The following is a 21,530-nucleotide window of genomic DNA, read 5'->3' on the forward strand; positions in this document are numbered from 1 at the left end:
AAACCCTTTAAAAAACGGGATCGGAAAATAATGGCTGACACAATCCTTTCAATCTGCGACTTTTTTATGTCAGCTGCCAATGCGGAGTTGAGCGAAATAACATGTTTCCGTTTGTCTTCTGAATATCCCTCAACAAAGGAGGGGGGGAGAGGTACCTAATTCATAAAAAAAGGGGGGGAAATATCGAAATCACACTGTGGAGACAATACTGGACCGTTCATTCCCTCCCTCACCCCCCTGAATATACCTTGTCTCCTTTAAAAGTATGGGAATATTTTTAATTTACAGAAGACAATGTGATATGGGAAAGAATGCGATGCGCAGTATTACATGTTTTTGACGATGGGGGAACCTTCGAAGAGAATGGAGCAGGATGATGGAAAAAGGGGAATTAAGAAATTGGCGAGTGTTTGTCTGGGCGGTCGGACGGACGCGTCGAAGGTTTGGAACACTTTAGTCAATCGTTCCATCCCACACACAGCAGCAAGATCAATCAACAACAACACACACCCATCCAACATGGTTTACAAAATGCATTGCAAAAAACAAACTCCCCATCACACGCAAACAGTGCAGAATGCAATCAACCCCATCCAAAACATAAAAGATGTGTGTTCTATAATGCTGAAAACAGACATGTGTGGGTATGCTACTTCAAAATACTACAAAAAAAGAAAATGTCTACCAAAAAAAAAAAAAAAAAAAAACAAAATGGGTATGCAAAAATGAAAATCCCCCTTCAAACACTGCGCACTCCAATCCCATCCTCAGTTGAACCAAAACCTACAAACCCCCATCAAGCCCGGCCTCTCCGCTCCCAAATTTCCGTCGACCACGCCGAAGCAGGCCCAGGATCCAGCGAAACACGCGGTACATCCCACGCCCGCGGATCCAACGTCCTCGGCTTGGGTTCTTGCACATCAGCAGGAATATGCATTTTGGGTTTCTTTATTGAAAACAGTCTTTTTAACCCTTTTTGGGGTTTAGCTGGCGGTGGGAGGATGACGATCGAAATGCGGCGACCTTTTGGTGCTTGAGAGGGTTTCTGGGATTCACGTGGCTTGTAAGTGGGAGGAGAAGAAATAGGGGAATTGTACCCGCTATCAAGACTTTCGTCACTCGCCCGACGTTCGAGGCGAGTCTCTGAAAGGTGTGTTCCCGAATCGCGTTTAGTACGTGTGGTCGAGTGGGAGGTTTTGGATGTCGAGGACGAAATGGAGGGAGGGGGTTTCCGAACGGGAATCTGGGTATCGCCTCGCCGAACCCTTACAACGCGGAGTTGGGTTGCGTTAAATGTGTAGGCGGAGGCAGGAAGGGCTTGGCTGAATTGGGGTTTTTGGGCGGCGACCACAGAGAGGCGGGTATTGTTGTCTGATGTCTGTTTGAGGTGAGTGAGAGTGGGGAGCGTGGGTTTCAAGGAAGGAGAAGCCGGTTCGGCGGCTTTCCATGTGCTTGGAATACGATCTGCAATCCATTTCGGAAGGACAGAGCTCGTGGTTGTTGGGTCGGACACGTCTTCCCAGTTGGCCTCATCAGTCTCCGTCGTGGGTTTCGTGTCTGTCGGGGGTTTTGGGACCGGTTTTGACACTGGTAGTGTGGGACTCGGTGGTGACGGGACCGCTAGCGCCGTCGCCACAGAAGGAGGAGGAGGGAGGGGCTTATCCACAGGTGATTTCAACGCATCATCATCGTCCCGATCCTGACGAGTCGTAGCAGCAGGAGACTCAACTCCGCCGACCATGGACACGGCACGTTTGGCTTGAGCAATCAAGGCCGAGAGATCTTGAGCGCTTTGCTCGAGGTTTCGCTCTCGCTCAGCGACCGTGAGTCGTTTGGCATCCTTGACGTCATCTGCACTTTTGTTGTTGGGTACGTCCTTTTCAATCGGTACCGGACCGGGCGTGTCTTCTTCGTCATCCGTCTCATTGTTTCTGATATCATCAATCAAGCGATCAATACGTACAATGACGCTCTTGCGGACACGCGAGTTTTGACGGACAATGTCGCGTGTGGAAATCGGAACTTGGGAAGACGTTCGAATGGGGATGCGAGAGCGGGGACGGACCGAGCGGGGCGAGGTCGGAGAAGACGGTGCAGAAAGTTGGTCGAGTTCTGCGAGGAGGGCCGTGAGGTTTTGGGAACTGGTAGACGAGTCGACGGGAGAGGGTGGTGCCTCGCGGCGAGCGCCGGCGGGCGGGAACCGGTTGGCCGCCTCACTCTCGCTCTCGCTATCCTTCAAAGTGCGATTCTCGTAGACGTCATTCGGATACGCGCGATTCTCATACGCCAGTGTCTCGTACGCGCGGTCCTCTTCTTCGCGCGTCTCGTACTGTTGCTCGTACCGATCTTTGTAATCATACGCGTCGGACGCGTAGCTGTCCCGATCGGAACGATATACATTGTGCTCCATCTCGTTCTCTTCTTCGAGAATCATTTCACTCGTTGAGGAGGGTCTCCACCCCGTCTGACTGTACATGGAAAAGTGCTTATTGTTTCTGATGGGGTACTGTTGTTGGTCGTCATAGGTTGATTGGGGATGCAGAGAGCTGTAAAGCGAGTCGTAGGACATGCCGACTCGCTTGCGCCTAGAGCGGTCATCGCTCCGCGAGACCATGGAGGCGATGGAGACGGTCGACGCCCTGACGGTGCGACGGCGACGCGACGAACGCGAGACGCGATCGACAGTGTAAATGATTGTTTCATTGTCGTCGTCGGCCATGACGGGCGAATAGGGAGCAATGTGACGCGTTGCTTGGCGAGCGGCGGCCATCCACTTGTTGCTTGTATCGAGAATGATGGAATTCCTTGGATCGTGAGGGTCATGCCATGCGATCGATGATGAGCGACGACGGTTATAAAGTAGCGATGACCTTTTGGAAACGGAAGAAGAGGTTCGCACGAGTTGACGTAGATTCAATGGATCATCGTCATGAACCAAGTGAGTGGGACCCGAGATGACGAGTTGTATGGGGGCATGATCCTTGTTGAATCGCTTTCGAAGGCTAGATACAAAGGCCTTTGGACCACGACGGATGCGCGATAAACGTCGTTCGCGTGCCATGTCTTTTTTGTTAAAAGTATTTTGTTTTTGCAAGAGGCCTGGGCGAAAGAGCGTCTGCTGTCCGTTGCCTATAAGAATGAATAAAAAGGAAGAATGCGGAAAGCCATCATAAGAATAAAAAAAAAACCAAGTATCGTTTGAATGATGACATAAGCATAATAAGAATGAAACATGCCGTGTTAATGAGTGCCGCGTGTTGAAATATAAAGTAAGTTTTACATTTATTATAAGGATGGGAGCCATCTGTGTGTGAAGAGTACAAAAGAGAAAGAGCCACTACATACACTATTTGTATTAGAAGATCAAAACAAAAGAAGAGATTTAACAAGCAACTACTCTTTCGAGAGAGAGAGAGAGAGAGAGAGGGAAACACGAGTCATTAACAAGTGTCATCTCTGTGTGTATGTTATGTATGAGAGAGAGAGAGAGAGAGAGAGAGAGAGAGAGAGAGAGCTAATTGCAAATAGATTGTGTGAGAATCTCTAAAGAGTGAAGGAAAAAGCCTCTCTTTCTATTAAACAAACCACGAGGTGGAATGTTGATAATAAATTATTTAATGAGCTTTTTCCTTTCCTTCTTTCCTTCTGTTACAGAATGGCATTTTTTTCTTTAGATTTTTCATCTCCAACTTTTATTTCATACATTTGCATTTCATACACACACTTGAGGATATTCGGTTAAATCTTTACAGACTGTTTGAAATGTCATTTCTTATTATTAGGGATACTTGTTTTGCCATGGTTACTATGGATGTAAACTCCTACATATGCAATATTGGGGTCGTATGTTGGAGAGGGGGTAGGATGCCTAACAAGTATCTGTATCATACAGGGCCATATTTCAAAACATGTTGTTGACTCAACCTACAGACTTTAAAATGCTCTTTGGTCCCAAACGCTATGCAATTCATTTTGCATTGTATACTGTACACACACACACACACACACACACACAGGCATGGACATATGAACAGGTGTGGATGGATTGTGTGAGAGTGCACAGCACCGTTGTGATTCTTCAAAACTTTTACACAAACAAGAGCACATTTCGTACTTTCAAGTCATGGATACAGTGCTTGTGAGCATGATAAACACGATAATGTCATGAGGAAAGAGAGCTGGTGGACTGCAGCAGCAGGGGATATTTGGGCCGGATCATCGCCCATTGGTTCCGCCGTGCTTATCCTCCCCTAGATGCATTACCAATACCAAACAGATTGAACCAGGATCATATGCCCGCTCTAACATGTAATACGAATGCGAGGATAACATCATCAGGGTTAGTCCATCCAAGAAAGGACAAGGAAGATCAACGAGAGAGTCACTCCATGGCAAAGTAAAGTACCATACGGCCATCCCCTCAAACGTTTCTTTACAAAGACTTGCGTGTTTATGAGCGACATGCGAAAACGCACCCCATGTCGGATTGCTATCACATAAAAAAGTTATGTTTCTCATTGAAATGGACACACTTGACCACAAGGACGACACGAGGGCCATGGCCATAGCAACAAAAACAACGATCGTCTTGACCCGATCAAATTACAGTCCATCCGAATGCATTCATCGGCTTACGTGATCACTCTCCACCTCCAGTTTGCGATCACAGTATCTCTGACATATAGTTCCATTTTATAAAGCAGAGTAGCATTGCCACAATGAGTGGAAGCAAGTTCTATGCGGGAGAGGGTGCCTTTTTATAACTTTTTGAGGGGGGCCCCGTTGGCATGTGAATGATGTGAGATGGTGTGGTGTGTAATAGTTGATAAATCCAAATATGGTCTCATTATGTAAGTCTGAATCGGACACAGAATTGCAGTCCGCCTTGTTGGCGTCACGAAATCTCTATAAAAGCGCGTCCATCGCTGCGCTTCTCCCTCTGTCTTCATCGCGTTCATCTAAAATGGATGTCTCGACCCGCTTCCCGCTCACACAACTGAGCACTTTTCTGGACGATCCCAATTGCTCCTGGAAGGAGTATGTTAATGAAGTACACCGCGCAAAATCCGTATTGCTGGCGGAATTAGAGAGCATAGAGGACAAGGAAACCCGAAAGCTCTATCGGGAGGCAATCAACGACTTAAACAGCAGAAAGGCAAGTATACTAGCTAGCTCCATTAGGTTTCGATGATTGCGCATTTGTAAATGCGGGGAGGATACCTTGCTCATGGCCCATGGGTCAGGGTCCCCCTGGCGAGGTGGCACTGATGGCCCATCGGTCCTGCGCTCGTCCGGTTACTGGCCCATCCCCGCGGGGGAATGCTGCTAGGTAGCTATCGTCGGAATCTGCATTGTGCTTTGGAGGTTTGGGAGGATACTTTGCTCATGCCCATGGGTCAGGGTCCCCCTGGCGAGGTGGCACTGATGGCCCATCGGTCCTGCACTCGTCCGGTTACTGAGCCCATCCCCGCGGGGGATGCTGCTAGGTGCCCTAGTGAGAAACCTTCCAAAGTCCAATGTGTCGCTACTATCTGTCCGCAAACCCGATATCTTACACCACCTTTCTGCTCACTCACCATAGACCCGCGATGGTTTCAGCGAGTATATGGAGATTAAAAACAACAAGCGCCTTGTCCTAGAGTCGCACTTGAAGGTCGCAACAGTCACGGCCGCTCATGATACGATTGTCGAGAGAGTTATGAGAAAGCGAAAAGCGGACTCTACAGGCCTGCCTCCACCAAAGCGAACTTGCTCCTCTCCGGGAGAGATCTTTGACTCCTATCGGGAGAGTGGAGATACGGTTGAGATTGGCTCCTATGAGGCGAGTGGAGATACGGCTGAGATTGGCTCCTACGAGGAGAGTGGAGATACGGTTGCCTCTCAGGGAGAAATCGCCTACGACCTTCAGCCGCCAGAACATAATGAAGGATTTGACTCCTATCAGGAGAGTGGAGAGTTTGGCCCGATTGTCACGAGAATAAAGGAATTGCGCTCCTCCGGCTCACCCGGTGCTTTGAGGTCAGTCGATACCACATCCATTCTCGTGTATTTTCGACATTGCCTAATTCTATTCGTCCTTAGTACTCTTTTTTGGAGCGTGGTTGACTTGCGGACGCAAGAATATCCGGATTTCCCACTCCCTATGAACGAACGCGGGTGCACACTCCTTACCGGAGAAACAATTACAAAGTTGAATGAGCATTTCCAGTCCATCATGCTCGATGCTCAAGAGAAGCTTTCAACTTCCGTTGTCTCGTTATTCGAGGTCTTGCGCTCTTTAGTGCAATATGACCGATCCGAGTATAGTATAGCCAAGCTTTCTAACGTGCTCCATCGCGGAGGAATATGTGCACTGAAGTTGCTTTTCTCTGATAAGTTGGAGGGGATGGAGAGGTTGTGGAGAGATCAAGGTAGTGAAGATGAGCTGCAGTCAGTGGAAGAGACCCTTGCCGCCTGTCAGGCGATCGATCCAGATGATTCAATGACGAAGTGGGTCTGTCGGAAATTTTACGACGCCGAGGATATGCTTCTGATGCCCTCTGACCCCACTGAGAGAACGATTGACGCATATTGTATCCTGCCATTTTCGAAGCTACCGGTTGTGAGCCTACGGTACGGTGAAGGCGCCTGTAAGGCGGATGCAGAGGATAAGAAGAGGAGAAACTCCGAGTCGAAAGGGAAACATGTAGATTTTAATCACTTTCTTGGTGGCAAAGAAGTTGGAACGGGCGAGAATGCTGGTGTTAAGCCCACGCAAGACAAAAAAGATATGGATTTTGTAGCGGGTGTCAAGTGCTCGGTAGCATTGATTCGCTCCTACAAGCAGAGGATTGTAAGCTCCTGTAAGGAGAATGGGATCGATGCACCCCAAGATATCATCGAAGACTTGCAAAATCTAGCTGTCCCGTTTTACCATGTCCAAGGCACCGTCTGCATGTTCTTCCTAGTGTTCGCCATTGGGAATGAGTTGTATGGTTTGAAGGAATGGGATTTTGTTGACTTCGGTTCGATGGGTGAATCCGTGGACGTAATCTTGGATATGGCGTGGAACTTCCTTTGCGTACAAGCATTGCATCAAAGCTTCGAAGCCTCACGTCGATACATCACCTTGAAGGTGGATAAGATCATTGGTCGACAGAAATCCCAAAAACTTAGGACGATATGGACAATCGGCTCCCGAGGACGAGGCCGGCACTTAAGTCAACCATTGCGGCGGAGGTCCTGGACTGCTGCATCGGTCCCTATCCCTGGCCATACCCCTAAGAAAGGGCTCGGAAAAATATGAGCTGCAACCTCCTTATAGGAGACGAGTTGTGGTTAGGATTTGTGGCGAGGTTGTAATGAGGGTTAGGGTTAGGGTTAGAGGCGTCGTTTCTTTCAATCCACACTTTTTTGTGCTGAAGCATCGGCGGGCGCCTCCGAGCCACCTTCTTTTACGCATTCCATTTGTTTCTTGGGGGACTCGCTTCTACAAAAGCTCCTTGAAGGAGAAATGTTGTACAAAATAAAGCCAAATAGTAAGACAGAAAGCAAATACCGCTACAGTACGGAAGCACTCTGGTATATACTGTATGATGTATATATCCCGGTAAAGGTCTTTATTTTCACTCTGTATTTTCAAACTACTGCAAGAACTTGGGGCTCAATTCCGAAAAAGACCACTCGCCTTGGTAATTACTATACAGTTAGCCATAAGGGGACAGTAATTTGGAATGACGTTCAGTATATTGTGGCAAAAAAGATGCTTTAAACCTGATGAGACAAGTCAAGCAGATAGAGCAACGGAAAGTGGACGATTTGCGATGCATATCACAGCAGGTACTGGTCATGTGACAACACATCAAGTCAGGACACTCGAAAGGTGGTAGTCATGACTGTGCCATAAAGTCTATATGTGGGTTTATTAACTTTAGGCGCCACCTACATCTGGTAAGCTTCTTGACCCAATTTTCCCACTGGCCTCCCCTCCTTTGACATTCGTTCATCTTTATCATCTGCGCTCCCCCCAACCGCTCTGCCAACACCCCACGTTTGACTCTCTCCTGTAACCACCACCCTCCTCAACCGCTCTACCAACAACCCACCCTTGACTGTCTCCTGTAAGGAGTTTCCTCTCTTTCACCACCACCCTCCTCAATTGCTCTGCCGAACACCGCACGCTTGCCTCTCTCCTGTAAGGAGTTTCCTATCTGTTGCCGCCTACCGTCAAAATGTCCGCGCTTGTGGATTTACAGGACATGCGCATCGAAAACCACCGTCAATGTGTCCCCCAAATCGTACAAGATTACAACATCTTCGACAAAACCGGCAAAATGCTCCTAAAAGGAGATGGACTCGAATGCCTAAGGGTAAAGCGAGCCCATGGCAACTTGCATGCGTATATGGTGGTCACTTCAAAAAGAGTTGCTCCCCATCATTCACCTGTCAGGTGCATACTCACTTCAAAAGCGTCGACCCCACCGCCCCAACTTGTATGGATTGCAAACGAGGGTCTGCTGCTCTTTCAACTTCAAGTTGACTTTAAATTAGGACGGGGTGTAGAAACAACAATGTGTCCGACCGTAAGGCTAGGCGGTGTGATGAAAGCCCCACAAGCACAGACAGAAAATAGGATCGAGTTTTGTCGAAATCTCCGGGACCTCATTATTAACTTTCGAAGTTTAGGCATCTCCTATAAGGAGTTTCCGAATATTGCTGCCTCCGTCGAACACATCCCGGGTATCAAAGGGTTTTTACAGAAGCTAGGAGTCATTCCTTCTCCTCCTATTAGGAGCATAGAACCGTCTCAGGGTTCATCGTCTACTGCACCATCCTCCTCTACTGAGACTCAGGTTCATTCTCCTCCTCTTTCTTCATCGGTGGAACATCAATCATCTACTGCACCATCCTCCTCCACCGAGACTCGCCTTCGTTCTCCTCCTCTTTCTTCATTGGCGGAACATCAAGAAAGCTCCTATAAGGAGAAGCAGGATCCCAAGTCATCTTCCTCGTCCACGGCACCATCTGCCGATATGAAAGAAAGCTCCGTTAAGGAGACGCAGGTTCCTCCCCCTCTTTCTCCATCGCCGCATCAAGAATGCTCCTATAAGGAGAAGGCTGTCCAAACTTCCATGGGCATGTCATCTTCCACCTCCACAGAACCAACAACAGAAAATAAAGATGACCTCTTTACGCTTCCCAGGGCAATGGCAAAGGAATACCTCCATCGCCGTTTTTTTCACAAGGGGTCAAGCTCACATATCGAAAACGTGGACCAACAAATACCTCAATTGCAGCCCTCCTTACAGGAGTATGGTCTGGGTACCACAATGCTAAAAAAGATGGGTTGGAAAGAGGGAGAAGGATTAACAGCAGAGAGTATCAAATATCCTCTCAATTCTTTCTCACCTTGGCCCACTGGGATGACTTGGTATCACAGGCGGGAAGGCTTGAGATCTGATGATGACATGACTCCTGCCGTCGCCGAAAAGGCGGAAGACCCATTGGACTTGAAAACGTTAGTCTTGATGATCGGCCATGTGGTCTCAAAGACATTTTTTGGTGGGAATGAGAACAGCGCCCTCGAGGCGAAGGAAATCTACCCGGCCATCAGCGATGCCGTCTTTGGAGAGGTTATAAAATACTATAACCATAACACAAATCTGGATTTGACGGCAGAGGTCTCAGACAAAGAGGATGATGAGGAAGATTAAACTAGATTCTCGTGCTGATGGACCTTGTCTCCTTTTAGGAGTTCCGCTACCCTTGCATTTTTTTTTTTTCTCCTTTAAGGAGTGCGTTCTATGAAAATTGTATAAATATGTATTTGCTGGGGTGAAGTACTGTAAAATATACCCCCTATAGGGAGTTATCCTCTATGACACCTATCCAAGGTTTTTGCATTCCAGTCCTGCAGTATTTATGCCACCACCATTCATGTTCCCAAGTCATGGCTACAGTGCTTGTGCATGACAAACATGCCATGTTATGACGTGGACTGCAGCAGCAGGGGATACTTGGGCCGGATCATCGCCCATTGGTTCCGCCGTGCTTATCCTCCCCTAGATGCATTACCAATACCAAGGGAGACCAGGATCATATGCCCGCTCTAACTAATACCAATGCAAGGATAACATCATCAGGGTTAGTCCATCCAAGAAAGAACAAGGAACAGCAAGATCAACGAGAGAGTCACTCCATGGCAAAGTAAAGTACCATACAGCCATCCCCTCAAATGTTTCTTTACAAAGACTTGCGTGTTTATGAGCGACATGCGAAAACGCACACCATGTCGGATTGCTATCACATAAAAAAGTTACGTTTCTCATTGAAATAGGACGACACGAGGGCCATGGCCATAGCAACAAAAACAATGACCCGATCAAATTAGAGTCCATTCGAATGCATTTATCGACTTACGTGATCACCATCATCCCAGCTGCACATACAGTCCACTGAGCACAATATCTCTGACATATGGTTCCATTTTATAAAGCAGAGTACCACTGCCACAATGAAGCGATGTCCTATCATGTGGCAATATATATTCCACTGTTATCTTTGCACCTCATCAGAACCAACTGCCCCACCTGGATGATACGCGATGAACACTGAGGTTACATTTGCAAGATCGCTATGAATCATTAAGCTGCAAGGTGAAGCGACCACTAAAACTTTGCATGAGGATTGCCCTTCAGCGCAAGGGTGACAATGGGTCTCGACAAACACTGATACTCACCTCACAACGCGCTAGATCGCATCCATCTCTCCATACAAACCTCAAAACGGGGAAGATAGTGTCCCGCACTCATCGACGCAATGGACCATCCAATTTCACGCAATTCACTATCGCAATTTCTGAGCCTCTCTCTTCATCCGCATTCCAATCTCTTCTCTCATCTTGACAGCCTCCCACAAAAATTCCAAAATAGGAACCTCAACCTCTCGCTCCCTCGCCAACTCTACACAGTACCCGACAAGAAAATCCACCTCAGTACGCCGTCCAGCATAAACATCCCGCTCCATAGAGTTTCGATTCAAAGCCGTTCGATTCGCAATGTCCAGGACATGGGACGTTAGTTCAGTAGGTGATAGTCCGAGATCGGGGAAAAGTGTAGAGAGGTCCTTGCAGATGAGGTGGATGAGATTTTGGCCGTGTGGGGTCGTTAGGCTGCCGTTTGGGGTATTGAAGAGGGAAGTGAGGGGATTGAGGCAGGTGTTGACGACAAGCTAAAACAGTATGAGACGTGAAATTCGCAACAAAATACCAATGATATGAAAACGCACTTTGAGTAATAATTTTTGATAAAAGTCGGGGTACGAAAGCGTGGTAGACCATCCCGCTCTTGATACATGTTCCAAAAAGGTATTCACACGGTCTTGGCCAACTTGTCCTTGTTCGGGGTCGCCAATGCTGGTTTCGCCGTCTCCTGCGTGTATTGCGGTGAAGCGCTCGGTGAGGGTCACGCCATGTGTCGTGATGCCGAGGAGGATACGCGGGCCACCTGTCGAAGGGGAAGAGAGGGATCGTCGGAGACTGGTGTACACGCCTAAAACACCGTTCTGGAGGAGAAGGATCGTGCTGTTCGACGATAAACGAGGTGAGATGGGGTCCAATGCTGCCAGGGTATCATGCGCTTTGGTGCAAATGATTAGATTTTCAATTGGGGGACCATCGGGTGTGGGTTCTTCGGCGTCTAGGGTGCTGGTGCCAATAACAGTCCGGTCTGATGTTTGAATGGTGAGGGTGTTGTTTGCAGCGTGGAATTGGGTGAGTGTGGGTGCGCGAAGGAGGAGTGTGACGGGAGTGTGGAGGAAGGTGCGAATGTGGTGCGCGTGGAAAAGACCAATGGCTCCTGCGCCGAGAATGTAGAAGCGGGATGACATTGGCTTCAAGTGACAATCTCAGAAAGATTCCATCTATTTCTATCTTTGACAAATGCTTTTGCTTTGAAGGAGATGCTGCAACCAAAAGATCGCTGGTTGAGCTCCGACCAAATAAGGCCTGCACCAACTTCCAGTCACCGTGCCACTTCCCATCTAACCATAAATGGTAAGCAAGTCAATGGGGGCGGAAAGTGTCGCCTTCCAAAAATTTAGGGCTTTGTTGACACTTGCGGGCCAGTACTTTCCTGCAATCATCCATTTCCATCTTGTGTGTTTTTGTTGGGGTTTTCAGCTGAATACACACTCTTGTTTGAGATTTGTCCCGTAAGATTTCAATCTGCATGCTCATACCATCCTTAGGACAGCCACTAACCAAATAATCGCGTACAAAGACCTGCCACATCACACACACACACGCCAACACTCCGATTGGATCCCAGACTCGAGATACCCATTTATTAAAAACGAAAAACACAATCAATAATGGGTCTCTCCATCTCAAAACTATTCCAAGGGCTTTGGGGCCACAAGGAAATGCGTATTCTGATGGTTGGTTTGGATGCTGCGGGAAAGACGACCATCTTGTATAAACTCAAGTTGGGGGAGATTGTTACGACGATTCCTACTATTGGTAAGTCTGTTCTTTGTGGTTTGGAGGACGGATACTCGTGTGAAGAGTGTTGTACGAGTTGGACAAGTGTATTTTGTGCAATGTCAATCCCATACTTTAGTGGGATCGTTGAACTCGGCGAATGCAAACACCGCGTACTCACCGCGTTATTTGGCAGGTTTCAACGTGGAGACAGTAGAATACAAAAACATTAGTTTCACTGTATGGGATGTCGGAGGTCAAGACAAGATTCGTCCCTTGTGGAGGCACTGTAAGTCCCATCCCCCTCAAGTATCCACTCGAAAACCAAACTGACGTCGCATGATAGACTTTCAAAACACCCAGGGCATCATCTTTGTCGTCGACTCAAACGACCGGGACCGTGTCGGTGAAGCCCGTGACGAACTCCAACGCATGTTGAACGAAGACGAACTCCGGGATGCTGTTTTACTTGTTTTCGCCAACAAGCAGGATCTCCCCAACGCCATGAGTGCACCGGAAATCACAGACAAGCTTGGTTTGCATTCCCTTCGTCAGCGTCACTGGTTCATTCAGGCTGCGTGTGCCACGTCGGGTGATGGATTGTATGAGGGGTTGGAATGGCTTAGCTCAAGCTTGAAGCGTAAGCAGTAAACGAGAGGTGTGCGTGTGCGTGTGGAGGAGGAGTATTACCGGTTTTTTTTCTTGATTGTTTAATATAGTGGGACAAGAGATGAATGAGTGTTGATGGCTTTTTTTTGGGAAAAAGAGATGAAATCCCTTGTCGCTCTCGCTCTCTATAGTGTGTGTGCTTTTTTTTATTTTTTTTTAAAAAAAATACAAATATCTGGTGTGTGTGGGTTGAGACGGATTAGTAGCTTGTGCTATCGACCGCCTGTGGTGACCTCTCTCATGCAATGGATGCTCTTTTACCATACGACACAACCTTTGAAGACGTCTGTTTCCTACAAGGACTAGCCATGACGCTAACGCTATCTTGATCACTCCTCTGTGTTTATCCATCCAATGCATCGCTCCTTTGTTTCTTTAAAAAACAACATGCCAGCAAAAGTAGCGCATAACAAACCCATCTATTTCGCAAAAATGTCCTGCAATCCATCCACCCCATCACCTCGTATCCCTAAAGCGAACGTTTTTAGCTAATAACAATAATGGACAAAAGACTACTTGGAGTACCCCCCCCCCCAATTCTCGCAAAGGCTTCCTCCTGAACATAACATCCCTCTGTATACACATTGACTTTCATCGCAGTCCCCCAACATTATTGTAAAAGGATGAGCAAAAAATCCTTAAGATCCGTATGGCCACATGCGTTTGGACTCTTGTGAAAGCTTCAGAAGTCCTATCCAACCATCTACAGCCCCATCAACAAAAACTCACGCATCGTCTCATCCTACAAGTGTTCAATCACCCATCAATTTCCTCCCATCGCACATGTTCACCCTCACCAACACTCCGCAACCCCTTAAACACCCTCTGAAACCCATCTCGAGAAGCTTCTCCCCCTTTATCAACATTATATGAAAAAAAGTACAAGCTCCCATCTGCGCAGAGGACGGATACGGATTGTCGTGTTTCGCGACGTTCGTGTGGTTCACGTTCGGGCATAAAAGCACATACACATCGTGTATCCAGTGCCAATCGGAATTGAGCAAACGACCATTGGGATGAAAAGTATTTTGGGAGGAATGGGGAGAGTGAGGAAAGGAGAGTGGATTTATGTGGTTCGTGTTGTTGTAATTGTTGTTGTTGTTGTTCGGAGGAAAGGGTGAGATGAAAAACATGTATCGTCCCTTTATCGCTCGCGACGCAGACACGGGTCCCAGCTTCATTAAACGCAACACAATAAATACGTGCTTGATCCGCTCCTCGACGAAGTTCATGTAACAGTCGTTTCGTACGTGTGCAAAACACTCTGATAAGTGTTCCTTTATCACTTGCAGAGGCCAACAAGGCGCCCGTGGGTGAGAGGGCCAGGTAGGCGAGGGCGGAGGTGTGAGCGGGAATAAGGTGTGTGGGAGGTGTGAGTGTTGACATGTGCAATGGGAGCTCGAGGAGTTGGATTTGGCCTTGGGCACGCCCTGGGAAGGCTAGTATGGCGGGGTGGGTTGGGGATGTAGAGAGTGCGAGGAGGCCCAAGGAGTTGTCGAGTGTATCGAATGCGGCTAGTCGTTCCGGTGTGGGTGAAAAGGTATAGACGAATATTTTACTTGGTGTGGCGATCACCAGTCTGTCAAAAAGAAAGCAAGGTAAACAAAAAAGACATGTTCCCTCCATATCCCCACCCCATCAAACCGAAAAACTCACCTATCCCTCCTCAACCTAACACCCACAACACTCTCCCCAACCCCAATTTCCATGACACATTTCCCCAATTTCGCATCCCAAATCCCAACTTTACTCTTCTTTTTCACAACCGCCACATAATTCGTCGCATAAAGCATCTCAACTAAATGTACACCCCCAACAGTCGGTGCAGTCAAGAGTTTAGGTGGGGTGGTTGCGTAGATCCGGAACCCTGCATCCGTACCCAAACAGAAATGCGAGGCGGTTTGATTGAATGAGAGGTAGAGGAGGTGGGGGCATGTGGGTTCTGAAGGGGAGGGAGGGTGATGGGTGAGATTCATTGAGCACTTCAAGAAATGAGTGTGTGGTGATTGCTGGCGGGCCGTTGTGCTTTGGAAAGGCTGGTTGTTTGTCGTCAGCAGTTTGGTGCTGTGCCAATACCGTGGGGCACAGTCAGAAAGCGTCATTCAACAACGATTTCACTAATCGACGCAACAAGCTCTTTTTGGAAATGGACCAATGCCTTTTGCTTTTATGTGTTGGAATGGGAAGATTCATTTTGTCACTCCCAATGCCCAGAATCTTGGAGTTACGCGAGTTTACATTAGAGCAAGCTGATGCATTGGTAAAGGATGGGATGGGTATACCGCATGGTGCTTTGTGGTTTGGTCGAATACTATTGCAGAAATCAACCATGCAGGTAACATGATGGGTGTCCCCTCTTGGGAGGCTAGCTCTATGCATTCTCTCCCATAATGCCTAGGTGTAAGCGTCCGTCGGAAGGCCATGGCGTGCAATGGAAATATGGATGGGGGCATTGCTCTGCGAACCAGCCCAATTCAGAGCGTATTACATAATCTTTTCACGTGACCATCCCATCCAGTAAACAGATCGCGCCTCGTTGTTTTCTCCATTTCCATTTGCCATTTTCAACATTTTCATTAGCTTCACCTTTCCCCACAATGGCTATACCCCTCATCCGCGATTTCACGCTGTCCACCGACGAAAACTTACACATACTTCGCGACGGAGTTGTGTATGACGCCTTTGCGTGCGTGCATACCCATCCATTGGTTGGCAAGCGAACAGTTCGAGCATGCTTTGTCAATATTGTAAGGAAGGAACCATCGGCAGCACCGCCAACTTCAGATGAATTGGCTTTAATAGACAAGATTCTACTTGCTTCTGCCCCAGAGGTTCATATTCGGACAGGTGCCGTAGGAAGCATCTTGGGCTGGCACAATCGGCATGAGATGGACAAACACGGTATCCATTAACAAAGTGGTAGGAACATAGCCACTTTTTCCTTGGAATGTATGCTTATGGGTTGTATGTAACGTCTATTTGATTCGAATAGCTTGTCAATAAGCTGAGAAGTGCAAAGCCTGAAGATGCAATTGGTTTAAGTGTTTTCCTGTCGGTCACATATCTGCACGAACTTGCTCATTGGACAGGTGCACAGGTCCACGGAGTGGACTGGAGATTACATGATGGTTTCTTTTCATTTGCAAAAGGAGAACCGGAAGCGGGCTTTTACCTGGAATCTCAGGTATTTGGTGGGCGTATCGCCGCGTATGGGTCTTCCAAGTGGAAGGTATGTTACTTTGTAATGCCGCTTTGCGTCTAGTTCCAGTGAAGTTGATTCTCATTTCTCGTTAAGATTGCTGGGTTGGCTGTCGAGGGGAACAATCAAGAACGACGTTGGTTGGCCTTACCAGATACGGTTTTGCTGGAGCTTTTTTATGGTACCTATTACAGTTCCTTCTGGCTTGAAAGATTTCCAGTTGGAATGCGTGGGTTTGTGCAAGTGACATAAATGCTTTTTCTAATACTTGTCTTCACTTTTAGGGAGACAGCCTTTACCTTTGCATGTTTCGGGTTTGAAGCCCTACGTGCCAAATGGCCAGCACAAACTGCACAGATCTGTATCATACAGTGCAATGCATGACCCGAGACCCAGGCAGGAGGAGTCTGACTCGGAATCGAATGGAGATGAATCAGATAGTGGGGATGGCTCTGTTCACTTGTATGCAGTGGCTGGGCCAAACGCTTGGCAAGTTTTAGATTAAGTTGGTAATATTGCAGGCCTATTATTTCACAGTACTCAAACTAGGTGCCTATTAATATCTCACCACGCACCCAACACCTTTTATATCTCCCTAAAAGTTCTCCTTGTGGAATCTGAACAATGTTTTCTGATCACTGTCACCCAGTTTCGCTTTGGCGAGAGACTGGTTCTGCCTCTTGCAAGCAAATGAGAGTTCACGAGCAAGTGGGAGAGGACCACACATGAAAACTCCAATTTCTTCGCCTTGGTGTCCTTGAGCGACTTCTCGGAGGATACGAGTCCAGTTGGGTTTTCCAGAGTATTGGTTATAACTTTCAATCTTGACTTTTTTAAGATTCAATTCCTATTTAAGCACAATACACGAACTTGTTAATTCCTGTCATTTTGTTTATTTTTTTGCAGGTTACGACTTTTTGCTTACCCCAGTCGTGTACGTGTTGACAGAGACAACGTCCCTCAAATCCGCAGTATCAATAACAGCGTCAAGGAGATCCTTGAACGAGAGGAGTTCTTGGTCATCACGGCAGATCCAGTAAAAGTATACCTTGAGTTTTGTGTGATCCGTTTCTCCCTCGAGTCCTTGTCGCTGCTTGGCGCGGATGCTCATGGATTTGAGAATAGAGATGAATGGAGTGACACCGATACCAGCACCAACGAGAATGACGGTCGAATGGTCAAATACTTCTTCAGATGCAGCACCGTATGGTCCGTCAACCCTCAGTCTTGGTCTTCCTACTGCTTTGGGCTCATTGAAACCCGCTACTGCGGAAGGAAGTTCAATATCGCCGGCTTCAATGTTGCTCGTCTTTCTGATGGAGGGTTGAACATTTTGCACGCCGGTTTTACCAAGACCTAGAAGAACTCGGAGCTGGTAGCACCAGTCCATTTCTGGACGAGCACGGATGTGACAGCTAAAGAAAGGCTCTTCGGGTGCACTCGTGATCGTAAAAGGATGCCATTCAAGTTCCGCAATATCCGGGCAGTTCAAGAACAAGTACTCTCCAGCCTTGTAAATAAACTTTCTCTTTCCTTGAAGTTTCATTTTGAGACTCAAAATGTCGGATCCGACAATCTTTGCGTCTACAATGACAACATCCACTTTGGCACGGGTTGTTTGAACTAGCTTCTCAAGACCCATGAGGGCGAGTGGCCAGATTGAGAATGCCCAGAAAATGGGACCGTGCAGCCAGAGAAGGGCAAAGCACGGCATCCAGAGTTTGTGAACCATGAGGAATGTGCGATAACCATCGAATCTGCACAATTGGGGTGAAAAGTGTCATTGAGTACAAGGAGCAAACGGAACCAGCGACACAAGAACAAGGCGGAAGGCATTCCACAAACCTTCTTCCCATGAATGTAATCAACTTGCGCTTGAAAAGCGACGTTGCAGCCATCAAGATCATCATGAGAGCAATTAAATGTCCAGTGGCTCCAGCAAGATTTCCCCACGCCTGATGACCAATATCAACACCAAACTTGTTTGCATTCCACGCAAAGTCCAGATAATGGAACGTAGCGTGCAGAATAGCTGCAACAGAAATGAACCCAAAGACAAGCTTGTGCATGTTGATATTGTCGTCGAGGGGTATGATATCCGCCAACGGGGTGCTTCGCAACCAGCACAAAATGTTGCGGAGAACGGGTAGGATAATGAACGAACAGTTCAGGTTGAGGGTCTTCCCGAATCCTTTTGCGTAGGGGTAGTAAGGTGCCGGGTCGTTGCCCAACGCCATTGCATATCCATAGATCCAAACCCCAATGTTGACGAGAACGTAGATGAAGACAATGGTGGCCCTTTGGCCCTCCCACAACCACCACTCAACAATCTTGGCTGTCAACCAAGATCGTTTGACCTCATCTGTTTCAAGGGCAACGGCGGGTCGCTTCTGCGGAGGTTTGATCCCAAGCTTGGTGACGATACCGCCTACCTTGGAGCGAGGGTTGGCGTGCCCGTATCGGACGAGGAAAAGGCTTGCAAACCCGACGGCACCGGCAGCAGCGGTAGCAGCCACGGAAATACCGACAGCGGCACCAATCGTCTTGTAGTCTTGTGAAGCCACCAACACTGCTTTCTCTGCATTCGAGATAAAAACATAATGTCAGATACTCCCGCGCTACATCAAGGCAAAAATAGTTGTGAACAGGCGAGGCACGATACTTACGTTCACGGTTCGAAAAAGCGCTGTTTCTCGTACTGACGAGATTAAAGACACCCGTGTTGTCAATCCTCACCAGCCCAGCATTGATATACCCGCTCGCAGCATTAATTCTCGCACAGTTTTGAACGCTATTTGCATCATTGGTCTGAATACAATTGGTCTGATTCAAAAAGGCGAGGTAAGCAATCTTGCTTTGATCGTTGGTAAAGTGGGTAGGTGGGTCCACTCCGTCAGGTTTAAAGTTCATTGGGTAGTTGACGCCTTGGGAACCCATGACGACGAGATTGTTGCGGTCGGTACCATCGCGGCCGTTACCAGAGTTGCCTCTCTGATTGGCATCTGACCCAGTCCACTAATGAGAGAGATACATTGACATGTGGTCTAGCAATCATCAACAAACACACCGCAGCAAAAACATACCTGAATGTGAAGATAGTCACCCTTGTTGGCATTAATCGTGTTGGGCACAAAGTCATACTCGACACTGGGATACACTTCCACAATGTTCCCACGACGTCCTCGGACATTAAGGTTAATGATGCGAGGTGCCCGGACAAAACTGCTCTTGAGTCCATTTGGAATCTTTCGAATAATAAACACATGAGACCGGTCTTCAAATGTTCTTCCAAACTGGGCAGTGTTGACATTAAGGGTGAGCGGACCTGAGACGTTGAATCCCAGACCGACAAAGTCCGAGGTTGGGTTCCCTACACCAACAGTATGTGATCAATGGATATACTTTTACCAACAAGGGTTTTGTGAATGTTTACCTTTAACCTTTGAGTTTGCACCATTGAAAAGCGAATCCGTTGCCCACCCATCGTAATCATACGTTGAAATATTGTATCGCAGCCGCAGAACGCATTTTGTTCCGTCCGGGTGTCTGTCCTGTGGAATCGTCCAAGTATACTTTGGAGATTCATTGTTGGCAGACTGTCCTAGATGATTGTTGCGTGTTGTTGGACACACTCCGCATTCGGGTGGGTCCGTGTCCCATTTTCCGACATATTGCCAGACGTTCCCGTTTGTTTCGCATTCGACTTTGTTGTTATACTGGGAAACATATTGAATAAGCAAAGGTAACATAATCGCGGACACACCACGTTTGTGAGTTTAGTTTGAACCCTTTACCTGTGGATCCGTGCAGTTTCCTTTGTCAATAGCGTTTTGGCTTTCCTGACGGTAGTAGCCGCAGCGGGTTGGCTCATCAGTGCAAACATAAACATCCCTCCAAGGGGAAGGGTGCCAATACGGATAGTAGTCTCTAAACAAAAGAAAATAGTGATAAATACTTGGCTCTACTGCACATGGTGGTTACGTATGGATCTGTTACCTCTCCTCAGGACACTCGAACCCAAACCGCTGCCCATTATTATTCTGTCTGGTATAAATGGCCGTATCGCCATTCAGGTTACGATCAGCAATGAAGAGCTTCTTGTTGCGCTTGCGGGTTTTGCAGTTCTGGTAATACGAGTATGTCTCGTGCTGGCCGTATCGCATGAATTGAGGGTCATTTGGGTTCTCGACGATGGTGTTTGTCGTGAGCCCGTCACGAAGGCCCGGGGCAGAGTCTTCGCACATGTACTAAGAGGCCAAAGGTGAGACCATTATTTGTATTAGAGACTTGGAAAATGGAATTGTTGGGAGGATTCATGGAAGTTTTTACCTGCAAGACGAGGTTGCAGTGCAACCGAGGGTTCGCACCACATCCATGCTGATTTGTCCTAATATACAGACATGCAAAATGTAAGTATAGCCCCTCATCACCACTCAAGAACCTGTAACATGCATCTTCTAGTATCTCATACCATTCAACTTGGAGCTCACTCCCCTCATAAAATTGCATCACGCCTTGTAGGGCTCCTGCGGCGTTCGCATCATAGTTTTGGTTGTTATCCTGACATGGGGTTGTGCAGTCGTCTCCTGCTTGGTATCCGCCGTTACCATTGTTCTGTGAGTCAAACAGGCTGAAATACGGTAAGATCATTTGGTAAAAGACCATCAAAACATTTGTCACAGTACCGGTTGGCATTGTTGCGATTATTACTCTGCTCATTCAACTTATTGTTGGAGCCTCGTGGATTGTCTAACAGTCCGAATCGTCAGGGAGCCGAATTAAATAGGATCATGGCATTTATGCAGTGCATAACTTACGCATGTAGATATCTCCTAAAGCACCACTCGCCAGAGAGGCGATGGTGCATGCGGATAGAAGCCAGGTCGACAGAACCATGGTGGTCTTTCTGCAACTTGAAATGATATATGGGGGTATCTAGGAAAATCCATATTATACGATTAATTGCAAATCCTAAAGCGCCGACGACACAACCACTGTGATGCGTTGAACATTGGACTCCCCCCATCTAGGACTTGATCTTACCGAAACAGTCGGTATGTATGAGGCACAAGCAAGATCTTGGAGGGTATGAGATGCAATGCTGTCCTAGCGTGATGAGTCGAGTCTATAAAGTCAAAAAAAACCAGGAAAAAGTCCCACCAAGACCTCCCTTAAATTCCGGCATGTCTTTCCTCATCACAAGAT

The 21,530-nt window shown here is 47.5% G+C and overlaps 8 protein-coding genes across 10 annotated transcripts; 5 read left to right on the forward strand and 3 right to left on the reverse strand.

Moving 5' to 3' along the window:
* The first annotated feature begins 901 nt into the window (after positions 1-901).
* SPPG_09256 (uncharacterized protein) lies at positions 902-3,335 on the forward strand. Its single transcript, XM_016757413.1, has one exon. The coding sequence runs from the start codon at positions 2,537-2,539 to the stop codon at positions 2,837-2,839; it is 303 nt and encodes a 100-aa protein (XP_016607786.1). The 5' UTR covers positions 902-2,536; the 3' UTR covers positions 2,840-3,335.
* A 1,581-nt stretch (positions 3,336-4,916) lies between these two features.
* On the forward strand, positions 4,917-7,678 carry SPPG_05127 (uncharacterized protein). The gene is made up of 3 exons (XM_016753354.1): positions 4,917-5,155; positions 5,582-6,018; positions 6,082-7,678. Exons 1-3 carry the CDS (start codon positions 4,964-4,966, stop codon positions 7,283-7,285), a joined length of 1,833 nt encoding a protein of 610 aa, XP_016607787.1. The 5' UTR covers positions 4,917-4,963; the 3' UTR covers positions 7,286-7,678.
* Positions 7,679-7,955: 277 nt separating this feature from the next.
* On the forward strand, positions 7,956-9,830 carry SPPG_05128 (uncharacterized protein). The gene has a single exon (XM_016753355.1). The coding sequence runs from the start codon at positions 8,211-8,213 to the stop codon at positions 9,690-9,692; it is 1,482 nt and encodes a 493-aa protein (XP_016607788.1). The 5' UTR covers positions 7,956-8,210; the 3' UTR covers positions 9,693-9,830.
* SPPG_05129 lies at positions 9,733-11,934 on the reverse strand. Of its 2 annotated transcripts, none has more exons than XM_016753356.1 (3): positions 11,266-11,934; positions 10,718-11,208; positions 9,733-10,646 (listed from the first exon to the last, which is right to left on the reverse strand). In XM_016753356.1, the coding sequence occupies exons 1-2, from the start codon at positions 11,863-11,865 to the stop codon at positions 10,825-10,827; spliced, it is 984 nt and encodes a 327-aa protein (XP_016607789.1). In that variant the 5' UTR covers positions 11,866-11,934; the 3' UTR covers positions 9,733-10,646; positions 10,718-10,824. The 2 variants fall into 2 exon arrangements, with proteins under 2 accessions (XP_016607789.1, XP_016607790.1); XM_016753357.1 differs by having other exon boundaries at positions 9,733-10,652.
* A 143-nt stretch (positions 11,935-12,077) lies between these two features.
* On the forward strand, positions 12,078-13,325 carry SPPG_05130 (ADP-ribosylation factor). Its single transcript, XM_016753358.1, has 4 exons — positions 12,078-12,189; positions 12,258-12,496; positions 12,654-12,746; positions 12,804-13,325. Exons 2-4 carry the CDS (start codon positions 12,349-12,351, stop codon positions 13,106-13,108), a joined length of 546 nt encoding a protein of 181 aa, XP_016607791.1. The 5' UTR covers positions 12,078-12,189; positions 12,258-12,348; the 3' UTR covers positions 13,109-13,325.
* Positions 13,326-13,465: 140 nt separating this feature from the next.
* SPPG_05131 (uncharacterized protein) lies at positions 13,466-15,155 on the reverse strand. Its single transcript, XM_016753359.1, has 2 exons — positions 14,783-15,155; positions 13,466-14,705 (listed from the first exon to the last, which is right to left on the reverse strand). The coding sequence occupies exons 1-2, from the start codon at positions 15,100-15,102 to the stop codon at positions 13,883-13,885; spliced, it is 1,143 nt and encodes a 380-aa protein (XP_016607792.1). The 5' UTR covers positions 15,103-15,155; the 3' UTR covers positions 13,466-13,882.
* A 534-nt stretch (positions 15,156-15,689) lies between these two features.
* Positions 15,690-17,069, forward strand: SPPG_05132. 2 transcript variants are annotated; one of them, XM_016753360.1, is made up of 4 exons: positions 15,690-15,873; positions 15,956-16,045; positions 16,119-16,355; positions 16,422-17,069. In XM_016753360.1, the coding sequence occupies exons 2-4, from the start codon at positions 16,010-16,012 to the stop codon at positions 16,575-16,577; spliced, it is 429 nt and encodes a 142-aa protein (XP_016607793.1). In that variant the 5' UTR covers positions 15,690-15,873; positions 15,956-16,009; the 3' UTR covers positions 16,578-17,069. The 2 variants fall into 2 exon arrangements, with proteins under 2 accessions (XP_016607793.1, XP_016607794.1); XM_016753361.1 differs by having other exon boundaries at positions 15,690-16,045.
* On the reverse strand, positions 16,791-21,481 carry SPPG_05133 (uncharacterized protein). Its single transcript, XM_016753362.1, has 13 exons — positions 21,369-21,481; positions 21,143-21,260; positions 21,011-21,074; positions 20,797-20,955; positions 20,655-20,712; positions 20,322-20,572; positions 20,120-20,252; positions 19,759-20,041; positions 19,409-19,695; positions 18,992-19,340; positions 18,171-18,903; positions 17,251-18,082; positions 16,791-17,172 (listed from the first exon to the last, which is right to left on the reverse strand). Exons 2-13 carry the CDS (start codon positions 21,219-21,221, stop codon positions 16,921-16,923), a joined length of 3,480 nt encoding a protein of 1,159 aa, XP_016607795.1. The 5' UTR covers positions 21,222-21,260; positions 21,369-21,481; the 3' UTR covers positions 16,791-16,920.
* Positions 21,482-21,530: the final 49 nt, after the last annotated feature.

The sequence above is a fragment of the Spizellomyces punctatus genome (assembly GCF_000182565.1).
Source record: "Spizellomyces punctatus DAOM BR117 chromosome Unknown supercont1.8, whole genome shotgun sequence".
NCBI classification, from domain to species: Eukaryota; Fungi; Chytridiomycota; class Chytridiomycetes; order Spizellomycetales; family Spizellomycetaceae; genus Spizellomyces; species Spizellomyces punctatus.